Source organism: Pleuronectes platessa, chromosome 4, assembly GCF_947347685.1.
Source record: "Pleuronectes platessa chromosome 4, fPlePla1.1, whole genome shotgun sequence".
Taxonomy (NCBI): domain Eukaryota; kingdom Metazoa; phylum Chordata; class Actinopteri; order Pleuronectiformes; family Pleuronectidae; genus Pleuronectes; species Pleuronectes platessa.
The window spans coordinates 29,682,947-29,699,383 of record NC_070629.1 but is presented as its reverse complement, the minus strand read 5'-3'; the positions used below and the strand labels follow the sequence as shown (position 1 = coordinate 29,699,383).

Genomic DNA, 16,437 nt, shown 5'->3' with positions numbered 1-16,437 from the left:
TTATTCCATGAGAAGTCCCTTTGTTTTTAAAAACTTCCTCATTGATTCCCTCCAGTAAACAGAGCAGTTAATTGTCTCAGAGATACTTGAGAGTGACAACCTGCAGACGTCTCTCTCTCCTTCCCACGTGGTTGAACAGCACATTAGATGAAGACAGATTCATCAGGTAAAGTCAATGAGAGGGAAGTTCTGCAGCTGATCTCTGACCTGTGACCCCTCCAGGTTGAAGGTCTGTGCGTTGTGACAGAGCAGCATCACGTCCTTCTCCAGGTCTCCGATGACTCTGTATTTGTGACTCCTCACACGTTCCTGTCAACAGAGAGACAAAAACAACAACAGCGCCCCCATCAGGCTCATTTCAGGTGATATTTAAGGCAGCCACTGGACAGTCAGAATCATATTTTAGCTCCTGTTCATTATTTCTACGGATCATAACAATCATACCTTGATCTTTTTGAAGTCCACAGGTTTTCTGATCAGCTCGTAATATTCTGGCAGCTCCTTCCTGGACGGCAGCTGGACAAAGACCTCGCTCAGTTGTCTCCCTGCCCTGGAAATAAAACACAAAGGAATTCAACATGAATCATCAATCAATCAATCAATCACGTTACATTTGTATAGGTCATAATCACAAGTCACAGTTTGTGTCATGGAACTTAACGAGGTGCAACATCCTCTGTTCTTAACTCGATAATAATAAAACTACTGCGTGCAGCAGATGCCTCGTGTCGCTGAACACAACAACAGCAAATTACAATATTACTAGATTAGATTATTAATTAGATTCATACTCTAACCTGTCAACTGGCAGAAGCTTCTACCTAGAATAGTGTTTTGTCGTGACAAAATTTCTGTTTGTGTAAGAATTGCGTGTTATTACAGTGTTATTTATTTCTTTTTTTACTGCAAATTTCCCTGTGGGAGTAGAAAATGACTGTGTTATATTTTCTAAGCATTTAACAGTGAGGTCAAGGAATGGTTGCATCCAGTGAATGGTCCCAATGAATGGCTGCTCTCAATGAAGGTCCCCTAATGAATAGGACATGTTGTGCAAGGTAAACCAGTGGGAGCAACTGGAATTCTATGTATTGTTGAAGTAAAAAAAAAACAAGCAATTAAGAGAAAATGTTGTAGCTATGTACATTCTGCCTGAGCTCCTTTGTGATTGGACAACTGAGAGGCAGCGGATGTGTTCAGAGTCTTTTATCAGATTCACGGATCCTTGAGGAAGGTTCACCTTTGAGAGTAAGGCTGGAGATTTTCATTAAATCCCATGAAAAGACCAAAACAAACAGTGGATGTGTCCAGCTGATGCATTGTGGGAGTCCAGAGCCTGGTTCAGTTCATTAATACGTCCCACGGAGCTCTGTTGTCCAATAAACACAAAGAGCACATCCATGACACACTGGACGACATGGTCCTCGTTACATCCACTGACCTGTATCTGGATACAGCTCCACTGACTCACAGTGATCACTTCCATGAACTACACAACTACACAACTACACTGCAGCTACGAGGAGCGATCAACAACATGCTGTGATGCTGCAGGCCAGGTCAGCTGGTTCAAAGTTACTGTGGTAAACAAGAAGCTACTGAGTCCAAGGGAGAGACCAGGCGAGACCTGGCAGCTGGAATGAGAATCAGAAAGACCTAAGGTCAAGTGAGTGGGATGTTGAATACACAACATCAGGTCAGGCTGCTGCTATACAACATGTATGAGTTGTTGTGGCTCTATCTTTTCATTTTTCATAAACACGTACACTGGTAAAGTCTTTATACTTTGAAAACTTGAAGTAAAGTTCCTCAAATCAAAGGAGCAGAGATGATTTCACCCCTCGCCCTCCTTACAGTGACGTGACAGAGTTCAAGGTTCTTCAGACACCGTGTGGAAGACAGATCCCTCAGCTGTAAATCAGCAGTGAGAGTATTTTTGTTTAACCGCTGTCAGGCCGAGTGAAGATAAATTAAGGATCACTTGCTGCTTCTTCGACTGACAGTTTAAAAAGTTCACCCTCCAATTAATCATCGACCTCGAGGCCCAAACGAGAGACGTGTGTGAGTCTGCTGCGTACGTCCATGTGAGAACAGAGCAAGACGACATCCAGAGAATTCATCTGGAGTGAGTGGGCGTGTTGACGGCGTCTCTAACATGCGATGGACATGAATACTAAAATCTCAGGATGAAAATAAAGAGCCGCACACGTAGACGACAGGGAAACTGACAATAAGGGCTGATGCCGGTGTCAAAAAGCTGTCAACTCAAACAGCAGCTGAATTAATATGTCATGTTCTGCCTCCTGCTGCTCTACCCAGAACCCCCCCCCCCCCCCCCCTCCCTCACGCCTGGATGCTTCAGATTCGATCCTGTTGTTGTTGTGATCTCATGTGACTCACACAATCTCCTTCTGCGTTCTTCATATGCAAAAAGGAAAACTCTCGGGGAAAAAATGTCTGGAAAACTGAATCCAGACAATTTTCCAAAGTGTGTGAAAGCAGAACAACTCCTCCGACCGGGGACCGAAGTTTACTTCACACTCAGCGATTTGTGCAAGTGTGACTTTAAATCTGCGGTGATTTCTTTATGACCGATCGAGGTCAAGCCCCGGGGGAATCAGAGAGTTTCGGTTGCGCTGCTTGTCGGTGAATCTCTCGATGGCTCTGGGCCCAAATAACCCTCCGACTAATGAAGCTCTCAGGTTCTCAGGGGCAGGAGCAGCTCCAGTTCCCAGAGGACACGCTGGACACGGAGGAGCTGCACTTATCTACCGGCCACGTTTAACCCAGAACATTTATCTGCTGCACTTTGCCTGAATATTAAAGACTTCCTGTATCTATTTAGGTTTCCGTTTCCTTGAAAGGTTTCTGTTCCTTTTTCACATTTTATTGTTTTAACGCCGTAGCTGTGTTATTTTCTTTTTAAAGTTTTAAACAGATTATGTAAAGTCCTTTGAAAGTTCCCCTTTGAAGTGCTCAGCTTAAAAAACACAAGTGCTTTTCAAATCTTATATATATATATACTTTTGAGACATCTGCCTTTAGTTTAAGTATTTAGGAGTTGACAGTCTGGAGACAGAGAGACAAGGAGAAGAGAGACGGTTGTGACATGACACACAGGTTCGCCAGCTGCCAATCAAACCTTGGATATTGCTTATTAACCATCAATCATCATTGAACCAGATCAGTACACGACAGCATCCAAACAGAACCGCACCAGCCGTCTCAAAGAGCGAGTTGTAATATACAAGTGTCACTAAAAAGCTAAATTCATATAACTAACCAGCAGATGTTCAGTCGATTGGTCCTTAAATGTTTCTATACGGATCTAAATAAGACATTTTTCTAATTAAAATTCTGAACACATTTAATTTAAAACCCTCAACTGAGTTTCTGCTGATTATCACTGATCACAGTGTTTACAGGGGATGAGCAAAGAAAATCCTTTCAGTGATATGAAGAGAAAAACAGGGGAAAAGCCAAAAGTGCTGCAGATTGTACTATTAAATAAAAAAACGTTTTTTGTGTTCACACTGGAAATACCCTTTTTAAAATCCTGAGATCTCACCAGCTCCTGCTTAGGTAAAATAATAAATCCCCAGAGTTTAAAACAAGCCGTGTGTAGACACTGATTTCAAGGCAGCGGATCTCAGACCCCCTGGTTATCGTTCAATCTGCCCCCGCCGTGCCGCTGACTAGTGAACGTGCCCTGGGCTTAGATCCACTGTGTAAACTGGGCAGAAGCAACAAAGGAGCTGGATGGTATGTTCAAAATGGAGCTTTATACTTTGATGTGTAAATCGTGATGCAAGGGGGGGGGGGGGGGGGACCCCTGGGAACAGACCCCACCGCTGACTTCTGTGAAAGACACTGGGATTATGGGAAAATGTGAGCCAGAATTTACAGGGTTTGTTCCGATGGGTTGACATAAAACAACTGTATATGTGTGTGCATGCGTGAGTGTGTGTGTGTCTGTGTCTGTGTGCGTGTGTGTGTGTGTGTTGCATGCTGAGCTGGAAAAATCACAGCAAACTCAGCTGCCGTGTTTATAAGCTGTTAATCTGGTTCAGGACATGAACCCTCAACGGTTGCGTGGCTCCATTTAAGAAATCAGAGAGAGTAAAGTTCCAGGAAGTTGCAAATTAAACCAAAGAGATGTTGTTTGTTTTATGAGGAAACAGATCTGAAAGCTCAGGAATCCAAAGTCCAGGAATCCTCCTCTCGCTGGTGAAGTGGGAGGAGAGACAGAGCGGTGATTGAGATGCTCTGGGAAGAACAAACCATCAACTGGGAGAGGAAAGAATTCGACTTCTGGAATAGCAGGTAGCGGTTTCCTGGAAAACGCTTCGGCGGAGTCCTCGGCCAATGCATACTTGAGTAATGGGAACACAAATGCACATGTTGGTCCGTGCACGGGAGACAGACGCACTCACAAGGAGGAAAACACACACACTCTCAAACACACAACTAGGGCTTTTTGGACTGAGGGAGCATGAGGATGTTTATCTCACTGTACTAAGACATGACTTCATGTCTGTTTTCTTATTCTGCTGACCAGGGAGAAATCTGTACTTTCCATTGGATGGTCATGGCAGGGCTGGTTGCTGCAGACTGACACACACACAGACACACAACCACACACACACCAGAAAGCCAGGAGTCTCTGATCGGCTCCGTTCACACACTGATGAACCAGCTTCACCTGTAAAAGGAGGCGACTGCTGTCTCTGTCAGTGTTAATGTGTTCAGCTCCATTCTGCCACCGCAGCAGAGGCGACAGCTCATTAATCAACGTCTAGAGTCTAAATTCAAATCTCTTGAGAAAAACAAAAGTTAATGCAGCTCCTCCGTCCACTCTCTGGCTCGTGATCATCAAACCGTGAAGATTTATCTGAGAAAGTAAAATTCATTTCATGGAGCAGTGACTCGTGTCACGCTGCTGATTACTGACGGTGAGGAGAAGACGTCTCTCTGTCAACACTGGACTTCAGAATAAATCTGTTTCTGGTTTTAAAAGTTTGTCTGCTACATTTTCAAAACACAATTAGTCTCTTGGCGAAAGCGATAAGAAGCTGAACTGGTTTACGTGCAGAGTGTTGGACACCAACACACAGGGATCACACAGCGTCACCAGGCCGAGGACGACTCCTGGAGAGGACTGATGTCTCCGTCCTGCTGCACTGACGGACCGAGGAAGTGTCTGTCCACAGGACACTGGACGGTGACAGTGACTCAACACTCACCTGTTTTATGCTTTTATATATTTGAATGTGTCTAGTTAATTATTATATATTTTCTTTTTTGTATCCTTGCTCCTTTTAATGCTTGTTTTAATATTTCTGATTCTGATATTTCTTATCCCTTGTTTCCTATTTGTATTCCTGTGTATGAGGGAAAGAGGAAAGGAAGGAAGGAAGGAAGGAAGGAAGGAAGAAAGGAAGGAAGGAAGGAAGGAAGGATGGAAGGAAGGAAGGATGGAGGTAAGGAAGTAAGGAAGGATGGAAGGAAGGAAGGAAGGAAGGAAGGAAGGATGGAAGAAAGGAAGGAACGGACGGACTGACAGACGGACGGATGGAGGGAGGGAAGGAAGGAAGGATGGAAGTAAGGAAGGAAGGAAGGAAGGAAGGAAGGAAGGAAGAGGACGTTCCTACTGGAGATGTTTGGATCAGATGGAATCCGCACGTCTCCTTGCCTCATTCCCCCCCCCCCCCCGAAGGTATTATTTTCTCCAATTCAGAGCGCCCGACCATTCCACTCCAGCTCCACTGGTGATAACAACAAACTTCTGCTTTTAATTAAATCCACAGGTATTTAAAATAAAGTTTATTTTTTAAAGAGACGTTGAAATTGAAACCCTCTGGCGCCATTTGGGCAAGAAAATATAGAGCGGCCACGAAATAATAACTCTGGGAACGAGATAAACAACTCAAGACATGAATCAGCTCTTCACTAACAGGACGTGTGGAGCTGAGGTGAAGAAGTCTGGAACTTCTCACTGAATCACATGAAGTGATCTCTGGGCTTCAGCTGAGGACACACACTGTGTGCAGCGACTCTGAGGACACACACACAACGCGGTGGAAAGCTTCACAATTACCAGTCAACAAAAACACATGGACCTGTTCTCGGGGAACGTGACCGAGCGCGTTTGGTATTTCTGTGACAGGATGCGTCTGGAAACAGGGACAGGTCGAGATCGACTCCTCAAACCAGACATTGTCTTATCCTTCCCTTTAAGGAGAGTGTGCATAGAGAGGGGGGGGGGGGGGGACCTCCATCACAGCCAAACACACACTTCTTAAATCTGCATTTTTCCAGTGACCCAAATCAGCTGCTGTGAGAAACCTCTCCCCCTGTGCCTGTGTCTGATCCCAGTTCTGCTGGAAAGACACACACACACTGTTTAAGTCCTGAACATCAATGTCCTCACCCGTCCCTGTAGTTGATGACCGTGTCGATGATGGTGTTCATTTGCTTGGTGAGCTTGGGGGGGTTGGAGGACAGCTTCTCGGACGGGGGACGTCCACGTTTCTTCTTGGCTTTGCTGCTTCCCTCGTCTCTGCTCGACGACTCCTTCTCCGGGCGCCTCTTGCGTTTCCTCTTCTTCAGCCGGATCTCCTCCTCCATCTCCTCCAGGTTCCCGTCCTCCACGGCCTGGGGTTCGACAGGAGCCGACAAGAGGCGAGGTTAAAATGTTAGTATTTTCATTTGTTAAGGTATTTTTTATTTCAGCTGTCAACTCCTTAAAACACTTCATGATGCCGCTGACCCTGAATCAGTTTACTACGGTTTTGTTGCAGGACATTTATGTTAAAAAATATAGAAAACAGATTTAATTACATTTATGGGACCTTGCAAAATCCTATAGCTCTTCTCCAAATACTCTTATAGTTTCTGATTTTCTTTATCTGATATTTTAAGCCTCGCAGATTATTTTTTTTCAGACTAAATTAGAATCAGAAGTGACAGATTCTTTCTCTGGGCTTTTCTCCATTTAGCAGAGCTCTATAATCGCTCTGTCACACCAAACAGCCTGATGATGACATGAAGCACGATCGCACTGTTTTAAAAAACGTCTGCAAACTGAGCCACTTCAAGCTGTTTTGATAATTTCTTTCACGAACAAATTGAAAAACTGGATCGGAGTCACACAGGGATAGAGCGCTTTAAAATGTGTTTGTTCCTCCCTTTAGAAATGGACGGCCTCTAAATTGCTAGTTTTTTTTCCTTCTTTTAATCAGAGCCTCTCGGAACCACAGCTTCCAGCATTCTGTCACCTTCGGCTCAAACTTTCTTTTGTTCCTTTTCTTGTTTATTCCAGATACACCTGAGCCACTAGTCATTAAATGGATCTGGCAGCCCGACCCGACTCTCCGAGGGGAATGACTCACTGTATGTGTGCAGTGTGGGTGAAGGGGGCGCCATTAGCATCACAGAAGGAAGCAGAATGAAAGAAAAACGCCGGAGTCCAATTACGGTCGGGACGTGTTTTGCCACCAACGAATCATAATTTGCTCGGTGTATAAAAAGGAGGAGGTTGTTTTAAATCTTAAAAAGTCTCATTGTTCAAAAACATTCATGTTCTACAAGTTTAAAAGAAATCCACAACTTCGTCCTCGTGCCGGAGCAGAATCTCATCTCCTACCCGTTTAGAAATAAGTTTAATTAAAACACGGCAGCCTCTAATTTCACTATATAAACTTTGACCACCTAATGAGAGTCGATAGTTGTGCTGATTTAAATTCATTATTATCATCATTATCATCGATTAATCATTTAAAAACGACAGCGAAGGAATCACTGCCTTTGTTTTGATATAGAATTGTTGGTATTGGTATATGAGACTTATTAATCCCAACCTCACTATATGATCATAAAAATTACAGATTCTTATTGTCCCTGAATCCAATTAGAATTACCCCCCCCCCCCCAAAAAAAAGTGATCCCAATAGCACCTTGTTGGTTGTGACACGTTTGGTTCCTCTCTGCCTCAGAACTCCACTTTCATCACATCGGGGGGACTCACTGTGGCGCTGTGACATTTTCCTTCATTATCAAAGTGTTTGTTTGCTTTGAATCAATGTCACACACACAGAGCTGCCGCTGTCAAAGCTCAATTAATGCAACAGATGTGATTTATTCCCGCGGAGAAAAAGAAACAACAACACCTCTCCTGTTTCCTATCGGTCTGTGTGGCATTTTGTAAAAAGTAAAGCATTAAAGAAACTTTGGAACGAGGTCGGGAAGCGAGGAAAAACTGAGGGATGGATTTGTTTTGGATTTGTTGGCGAGACATCAAAGCTGCAGAGCTTCCAACAGGTGACTTCAGACTGCAGCTGAATGATTCAAGTATACTTTAGCCACTTTTTTCCTTGTTGAAAAGCAGTTATAATTATATTTCTGAGATCTACATCTGTCCGGTCTTTACCCGTAGCCACTGCTTCTCGGTCAGCGCGTCACTGTAGTCCACATCCCGACGGCCACGCGACCCTCGACCGAACGGCCGGTCGTCATCGTCGTTGATCGTGAGCCGCTCCACCTCCGCGTCGTCCTTGATGATCCAGGACGGCAGCTCGTCCTCCTCCATCAGACGGGGCTTGCGGTTCGGGTTGCGGGCGTCCTCCCGGCGTCGGTCCATGTCAAAGCGCTGGAGGAGAACAGCAGGAAAGTCACATGGAGTCAAGCAGCAGATGAATCTGGTTGGTTTGTTTATATTTATTAAATCCTGATATGATAAAATCCGATTTTCTAACCCCAACGTGTGAAAGAGAACAAACCACCCAGCTCCTTTGTTGCTTCTGCCCAGTTCACACAGTGGATCTAAGATTGAACGATAACCAGGGGTCTGAGATTTTAAATATTTTTTCTTAAGATGGTTAATTTTGCACAAAGTGTTTAAAAAGTGCATTCCTTGTGTTTATACTTACAATGACTTTGTTTAAATTACTTAAATGCACATTGTTCTTGTTTCTGTAATGAGCAGTTAAATAAAATTGTAAAATGTGGGAAAGAATAAATAAATAAGACAAAATGTATCTAATATAGTGTTGGTCATATTTATTTCATTCAGTACGTTTTGTTGGGGGGGATAAAATAAAATAAATCACATATTAAATCGCAATCGCAATATTTGAGGAAAAAAATCGCAATAAGATTATTTTCACAAATCTTTCAGCCCTAATTTACATCACACAAATGTAACTGAAGCTGTAGTTGAATGCAGAGATTATGGAGATTCATCTTCAGATGTCACCACTGCACCAATAGATGGATGAACAATAAGCAACGAGGCCATGTTGTGCTATGATTACATTCCCCACAGTCACTATGTGACATTCTCTCATTAACTTGTAATATAAAGTGACAGGTACTAACATCCCTAAGTTACGAGTCATTACACAGTGTCACCTTGTTTTATTACTGAACAGATTACCACTGTTGTGCAATCACTGCACTCATGAGAAGTCGTGAGCGTGGCGTTCGGAGTGGAGAAGACGTTGTGACGGGCGGCACGGTGGTTAAGTGGTTAGCACCGTCGCCTCCCAGCAAGAGGGTTCTGACTCTAAACGTTTTAATGCTGCTGAGATATTTGTGTTCTTCCTCTTTCATGTCCGTCACCAGTTAGAAACATCATCAACCCACTCGCTCGCTCACAGGGAATCTTCCCTCTGTTCTCACATTTAGACAATATTTATACTCGGGTGCTGGAAAGAAAAGTTCTCTAGAAAAGTCTTCAGCAACTTAATCAAACATTTAGATTCTCACATACATTCCCACTGGATGACGTCCATCGTCAACTGGGATTTGGCAAATCACATCTACCATAGCTCCAGGTACAGGGATGTTCATGAAGCATATTAATACTTAAAAATAAACTCAACAACAAATGAATTAACACTTAAAGCTCGTTGAGAAAGGACCGTTTATATTTGAAGCACAATCACTGACCTGGGATCAGTTAAATTCAGGTTGGTATAAATACTCATGGAGGAAGCAGTGTAGCTTCAGGCTGTGTGATGCCAAGTTAATAAAAACAGACAACACACATTTTGCTTTTTAATATACATAGGCTGCCAAGTGTGTTCTGCAGATAACAAGTTGACTGTGAGTCATGTGTTCATGGTGATTAACTAAGTAATTGGACAGTTGTTGCCAAGTCTGAAAGAGCCTGAACAAATAATAACGTTTGATGATCTCCTTTATGACTGACAACAGAAATTCATTTGGGGCTAAATATAGAAGCGAAGCATGTGTAACCCATTTAATAGATTTAAATTGAAATGTCAATTGACTTGTTTTTACCATGAAGAGCTCGAATTCATCCTCCAAGCGGGCGATCATCTGGTTCAGGGTCTCGTCATCAGGAACCTCGTCTTCCTCCTGCAGGGACAGAGGCAGACAAACAGGAGAACAGGTCAATAACAGAATAAGATCTGCTTCTAATGCTCAGTTCCAAACACATGTGTGAAAGTAACCAATTTAAATAACTGAAAGTGCGTTTCAACCACATTTAATATAGTGAACGACGGGCGGTTTGCTCGCTGATCAGATCCACAGAGCCGTCTCTGGTCCGGAGGAGATTCAATCACAACCAGCACGCTTAATTTAACAAGATGGAGAAACATCTCTTGTGTTCATTATATAATCCTGGCTGCTCAAACACATTAACTCCTCTCGGCCTTGAGACGCTCACACTGAGAATAAAACGTCCAAAAGACATGAAGCTACAGCCTCGGGGGGGTTTTACCTCGTTCTGCTCCTCGTGCTCCAGGATGGCCTGGAGGAAGACGCGCCGCTCGTGGCTCGAGGACTTCTGGTCAAACATGCCGGCCTGGATCACCTTCTGATCCACGTTCAGCTTGTACTTGGCCGCTGCCAGGATCTGCTCCTCCACGCTGTTGACGGTGCAGAGGCGGAGCACGCGCACCTCGTTCTGCTGCCCGATGCGGTGAGCGCGGTCCTGAGCCTGGAGGTCCTGGGTTTCACAGAGGAGACAGAAGTGTGAGAGGGTTTCTGATTGGTTCAAAAACCCACTCAAGGTCCAAACTTAATAACCGGTTGATTGATCCACCACAACTCCTGAGTTTCTCTTGAATGTGAGAAGTCTGAACACAACTCATTACTTCCTGATCCCCAGAAGACAACACAGAGGTTAAAAGGTTAAACTTGAGGAAAGTGGCAGATCCTTTGAGGCGGGGCTTGTAATGTGAAGACACCTGATTGGTTGAGGGCTCTTGGCTCTGGCTCGTAACATCTGCTTCTTTAACATTTCAGAGTCTTAATGACTTTACTGAAACCTGCATTTATTGTAATAATGAGGCGATGATATATCTTCAGAGTCTGAGGAAGATACTCAATAAGCCTGTCGAAGTTTTGCATCAGTGCAGTTTCTCAGTCTAGCAGCGTATTAACTGAGACGAGCCACAGTTTATCTGATTTGCATCTTGCATATCTGGAAAGCAAAGGAGCACAAAACAAAAGTGTTCTGATCTCAGAGGATCAGTCGCAGAGAAGATATTTCTGGAAATGCAAATTCAACTCGCCAGAGACAGATATTATAAATAGCTTGATGTTGTCAGCTCGACAGAAAGATCACTGAGGTGGGGGACGAAAAGAAAACTGTGACTGGATTATTTCTGCAAAACTGATCAAATAGAGTGTGAAGTCCACGAGGCGGAGGGACACACAAAGGCTGAAGTTGGGGAAAAGGTGATAATCTAAAAAAGTTTTTGGAGTTAGAATAAATAAACAGGTGTGTTGCTGCTTGTGTTGTGTTGTGTTGTGGTAACATAATTCATCTTTGCATAAGTCGGGATATCAAGGTCAACACATGCTCAAACAGTCGCAAGTCAGTCTCAGGTGTCAATCATGTCTCACCCCATTTTAAAACCATCATAATTAAAACAGCCAACCACCAGGAGTCTCATGTCCTCCTGTCCACAGCAGCGAGTCCACAGACTTTGCCTGAATTTGCACAATGTGCTGCAGGGATCAGCCTGAGGTCGTGAATAACGTGCAGCAAACATGGATTTACATTCCCTCTTCACTACATTTGCATCTGTGAACAAACAGGCCATGAAATAAACATGGTATGGAACCGGCTCGCTGTGGTTTGAGTGGCAGCACACGCATCCTGAGTAAACACCCCTTTAAATCAGCTCATCTTAATGTAGTATTTTGTTAGCTTCACCGGTGTCGGACTGATACAAACTCCCAAACATCTTCTGGATTCATGCATTCAGGCTGTGAGCAGGTGGGGGGGGGGTTCAGGGCAGGATGACACAGAGAGCTGGAGGACCGACCTGGTGGGGATTCCAGTCGCTGTCGAAGATGATGACGGTGTCGGCCGCCTGCAGGTTGAGGCCCAGGCCGCCGGCTCTGGTGCTGAGCAGGAAGATGAAGTACTGGGATCCCTCCTCGTTAAATTTCTTCAGCAGCAGAGCTCGATCATCGGCCTTGGTGGCTCCTGAAACATCAAACCTCATGAGTTTTGAACTGTGGAGTTTGTTGAGGTAACTTAGAAAAGGCCGCTCTGACTTCTTCTTGTTATTCAGATTTTAAAAAGCGTCTTATTTGAGGGAAAGTTAAAATGTCTCATGTGTCTCTGAGGACACGTGGTGGATCTAATGAAGCTGGGGACAAGATGATGAAAACATTTACATCCCAGTTTGTGTGTCTGATTAAATCATGACAACTAATGAGGGCCACACACCACAGCGTCATTTCAGAGACACGTCTTCATTTGATTCTCTTATAAAAGTGATGTGTGGATGGTATGAATATAAATCCAGCTGTGGCTCAGGACATGGAGCGGGTCGTCCACTTATCCAAAAGATCGGTGGTTCGAATTCATCCGCATGGCGACCTATCCTTTGGTTAGAGTGTGTGTGAATGGTGTGTGAGGAATGTGTGAATGTGGCCTGGACTGTATAATACCTACTCATATCACATTTAATATGATATTCATATATTTTAATTGGTATAATTTAATTAGGAGGGTGGGAGCAGAAACCCAGTGACCTTCCCTCCCAAGCTTATGACGAACAAAATAAATATAAATGTGTCTAGTTATGAAGTCACTCACAGAACTAATGTGAGTAGTTAACAGCAGGTCTGTTCTGCTGTGGCCGACTTTGCCTTATTAACTGTGGAAAGTGAGTGACAGTGTGGAAAGTGAGTGACAGTGTGGAAAGTGAGTGACAGTGTGGGACTAAGTGTGAAGGTGTTGCTTGGACCTTTTGTTCACTTATCTGACATAACTGAAGACATAACAGGTTTTATAACATCAGAGTTAATTGAATATGTGGCAAGTGTCAGAGCAGAGCCACTGTTATTCTGGCTCATACAGTTTAATTAGTATAGACCCACATCGTACCTGGTACCGATCAGCTTTATATAATTATTTACTGTATATTATATTTCTAATTAAGTGGAAATCCTCCTTGGATCTGAATCTTGAAACATTGTTCTAGGGGCGAGGTTACCATCGAGACGTAAATACTGGAAGTTGCGGAAGCTGAGGTAGTCCTCCATGATGGTCATGAGAGTGGTCATCTGGCAGAAGAGCAGGACGCGGTGGTTGGTGGCGTGAAGCTTCGGCAGGATGCGATCCAGGAGCTCGAACTTCCCGGACGCTCGGTACAGATCAGGCCTGAGAGGAGACGAGGAAAACAAACAGGAGTCACTGTCAGTGAGAGGGATGATCATGAACCCTGAGGGGGCCTGGGCTTCTGGACTTTTTATGATTCTTATGATTTTTCACAAAAAAACGACTCTTTAACACGGCTCTATAAAATCCTGTTTTCAAGATCCTGGAAAAATGGGGTCAACAGGAAAAGCCCATGATTGAAGCTGTGTGTTACAAACAGGGAGCAAATTGAAACCTTTGAAACTGTCCTACACACATACGTGACAAATCTACTTCAATAAAAACTTTTGATTTAAAGAAAAACCTTCATAAGTTAAATTTTGTCCGTAGTTAATGTGACAACAAACAGACCTCAGCTCGTTTTAATCACCTCTTTCAGTTTCTGTTCACTCTCTGTCTATAAGCTTCAAACCTCCAACTATCACCAGTGTGTAGCTGAGACAATGTGGATTTAGGAGAATTAACATTTTATATGGATCTTCAATAGTTTTAGAATTGTAAACTTGGTGCAGAACTTAAAGTGTCTGTTTGAGAAACCAGAGAGCTAAACGTCCGCTGCCTCAGATATAACAAAACACATATAATTTATTTTCACTGCTGCAATGAATCATTTATTTGCCGCCAAAGCTCATTATCACTTATGTGAGACAGCAGCTGTTTAAAACGTGAACTTGTTAAATCACTTCACTGTTTCAATGAGCTTCAAACCGAGTCAGGGAGAAAGGAACAAACCTCAGAAGGACTCAGCTCAGTGCTGAACAAACAACCTCCTGGTGTCAATGCAGTCGTTTCTGAACACGTGAGTTTAGCTCAGAAAAGAAAGTCAAATAAACGGATACGGGATGAAAAAGGTTTTTACATAAATAAGCTGCTAAGCCTTAAGCCCCCCTATTAATAATTCATAAAAGTATATAAACATGGTGGTGTTTAAACAGATAAAGAATGACAATATTCATGTGTGTGTGTGTGTTTAGCACTGCGTGATAAAAACACACTGTCAGACTTACCCGCTGATTATTCCGTTTGGATAACCCATGTGCTCTGCAAAAGATTCCTGTAACCGAGAACATTTACTGGTTTAAATAACGAGCAACTGGCAAACTGAGTCCTGCATTTAAATGAGTTTCACTGGCGGCCGAGCTCTGACCTTTATTAACAGTTACAAAAGAGGAATTTGAAGTTTTGCTCAGGATTTCTAGACATTTTCACAATCAGGTTTTTATTTTGAAGGTCTGAACCTGCAGACACAGACGTCTGTTCCCAGGGAACGGCTGACGTCAAGACTCTAAAACAGCCGATCTATCAAAAATACATGGTTGTTTCATAACTCCATTAAAATCTAAGAACAAACCAAAGTGGCAGGATGAACAAAAACCTAAAATGAACAAAGACAATACAGAAGAAATGATTGTCTGGAAATGAGTCTTCTAATTTCACACCAGAATAATTTTATAGGAGAATAGAAAACTTTAACGATTAGGTCATCGTTAGTAAAGAAATACATTTGAGCTAGTTATAGTTAATAGATATAGTTAAGACTTGTTCATGACAGCCGCTGCCATCGCTGCAGGTCAAACAGCTCTCACCTCAATGTGCTGGAACATGTAGGGATGATTGCAGATCTTCTTCAGCTGCATGATGGTGTTCATCAGGGTCTTCGCTCCACCTTTACCCTGGAGAACGTTATCTCACAGTTAAAAGACATTTTCATTCCAGATCAAAAATAATGACAGGTTCAGAAACTTCTCAAAACCTTTTGCAAAGTCTTCTGCTTTTCAAAAGAGACATTCTTCTGCACCTGAGGCTGAAAGGCTGAGACGCATCTTCAGGAGTTAGATGAAATGAACGCGTCTTGTTCATGCCACAGAACTTTCTTCTAAAAGCTCCGGTAAACTGTGACTTCAGTTACACAACACAATCTGGGAACCTTGTGCTGTCAAACTGCAGGAAACTGTAAATATCACCGAGCGCTCAGCCTCGCGTGTCAGCGTGAGACACCGATGAATCAAAGCGGTCACATTCAGTCGAGACACAGGAGCCTCAGCACATTCACCTTCTTGTCTTTCTCTGAGCCGTCTGTGAGCAGGATGCCTTTCTGCATGTGGCGATACAGAACCTTCTGGATGGCCGACATGTCACATTTGATGACGTACTCCACCTGCAGGGGGCGAAGAGCACAGAGCTTTGGTGAGACACGTCTTTTAACCTGTGAGGGGGTTCGAGCTGAAAACACATTTCAGGTCTCAGTCATATTCTTGATAACAACAATAAGGGGAAAGAAATGTGTTTGCATTTGTAACATATGTATAAAAACCTATTTAAAGAAACTATCTGAAGAACTACAGGAAGCAAATTAACGATTTAATAATTTCCAATTGGTTATGAGTAGAGCTGCAATGATTTGTCAATTAATCAATTAGAAAATACTTTTCGAATGTTTGATTCATTTTTTCACAAAAAATAAAATCAGGTTGAATTGGTTATTTAATTTTTTTCTCAACCAAATTACATTTGATGACCTCATTCAGGTCTCTGGGAAAACAGGATTGACGTTCCTCAATATTCTCTCAATTTTTATAGAGGAAGCATTTAGTTCATAAATTGAAACAACAATCAATAATGAAAGTGATTGTCAGCTACAGCCCTGATTGGATGAATTGCAGTGTTTCCTCTCCACATAAGTGTCATAGTCAGAAGCAGCTAGGTATAGTACAAGGCATTTGTACCCTAACCCTTTCCTGGGAAATATATGATCTTATGAGAAGTGAAAACTGTTTAATATCTGCTCTTTA

The 16,437-nt window shown here is 43.0% G+C and overlaps 1 protein-coding gene across 1 annotated transcript in view; it reads right to left on the bottom strand.

The window, feature by feature from the left end:
- smarca2 (SWI/SNF related, matrix associated, actin dependent regulator of chromatin, subfamily a, member 2) overlaps window positions 1–16,437 on the bottom strand; it is a 41,397-nt gene that overhangs the window by 6,104 nt on the left and 18,856 nt on the right. The window contains exons 21-31 of the mRNA XM_053419937.1: window positions 15,699–15,803; window positions 15,232–15,318; window positions 14,653–14,699; window positions 13,482–13,648; window positions 12,300–12,463; window positions 10,745–10,972; window positions 10,300–10,377; window positions 8,426–8,644; window positions 6,428–6,651; window positions 445–550; window positions 208–309 (exon numbers count right to left, since the gene is read on the bottom strand). Coding sequence (XP_053275912.1) covers window positions 208–309; window positions 445–550; window positions 6,428–6,651; window positions 8,426–8,644; window positions 10,300–10,377; window positions 10,745–10,972; window positions 12,300–12,463; window positions 13,482–13,648; window positions 14,653–14,699; window positions 15,232–15,318; window positions 15,699–15,803 — 1,527 coding nt within the window. The remainder of the gene's footprint in view (window positions 1–207; window positions 310–444; window positions 551–6,427; window positions 6,652–8,425; window positions 8,645–10,299; window positions 10,378–10,744; window positions 10,973–12,299; window positions 12,464–13,481; window positions 13,649–14,652; window positions 14,700–15,231; window positions 15,319–15,698; window positions 15,804–16,437) is intronic.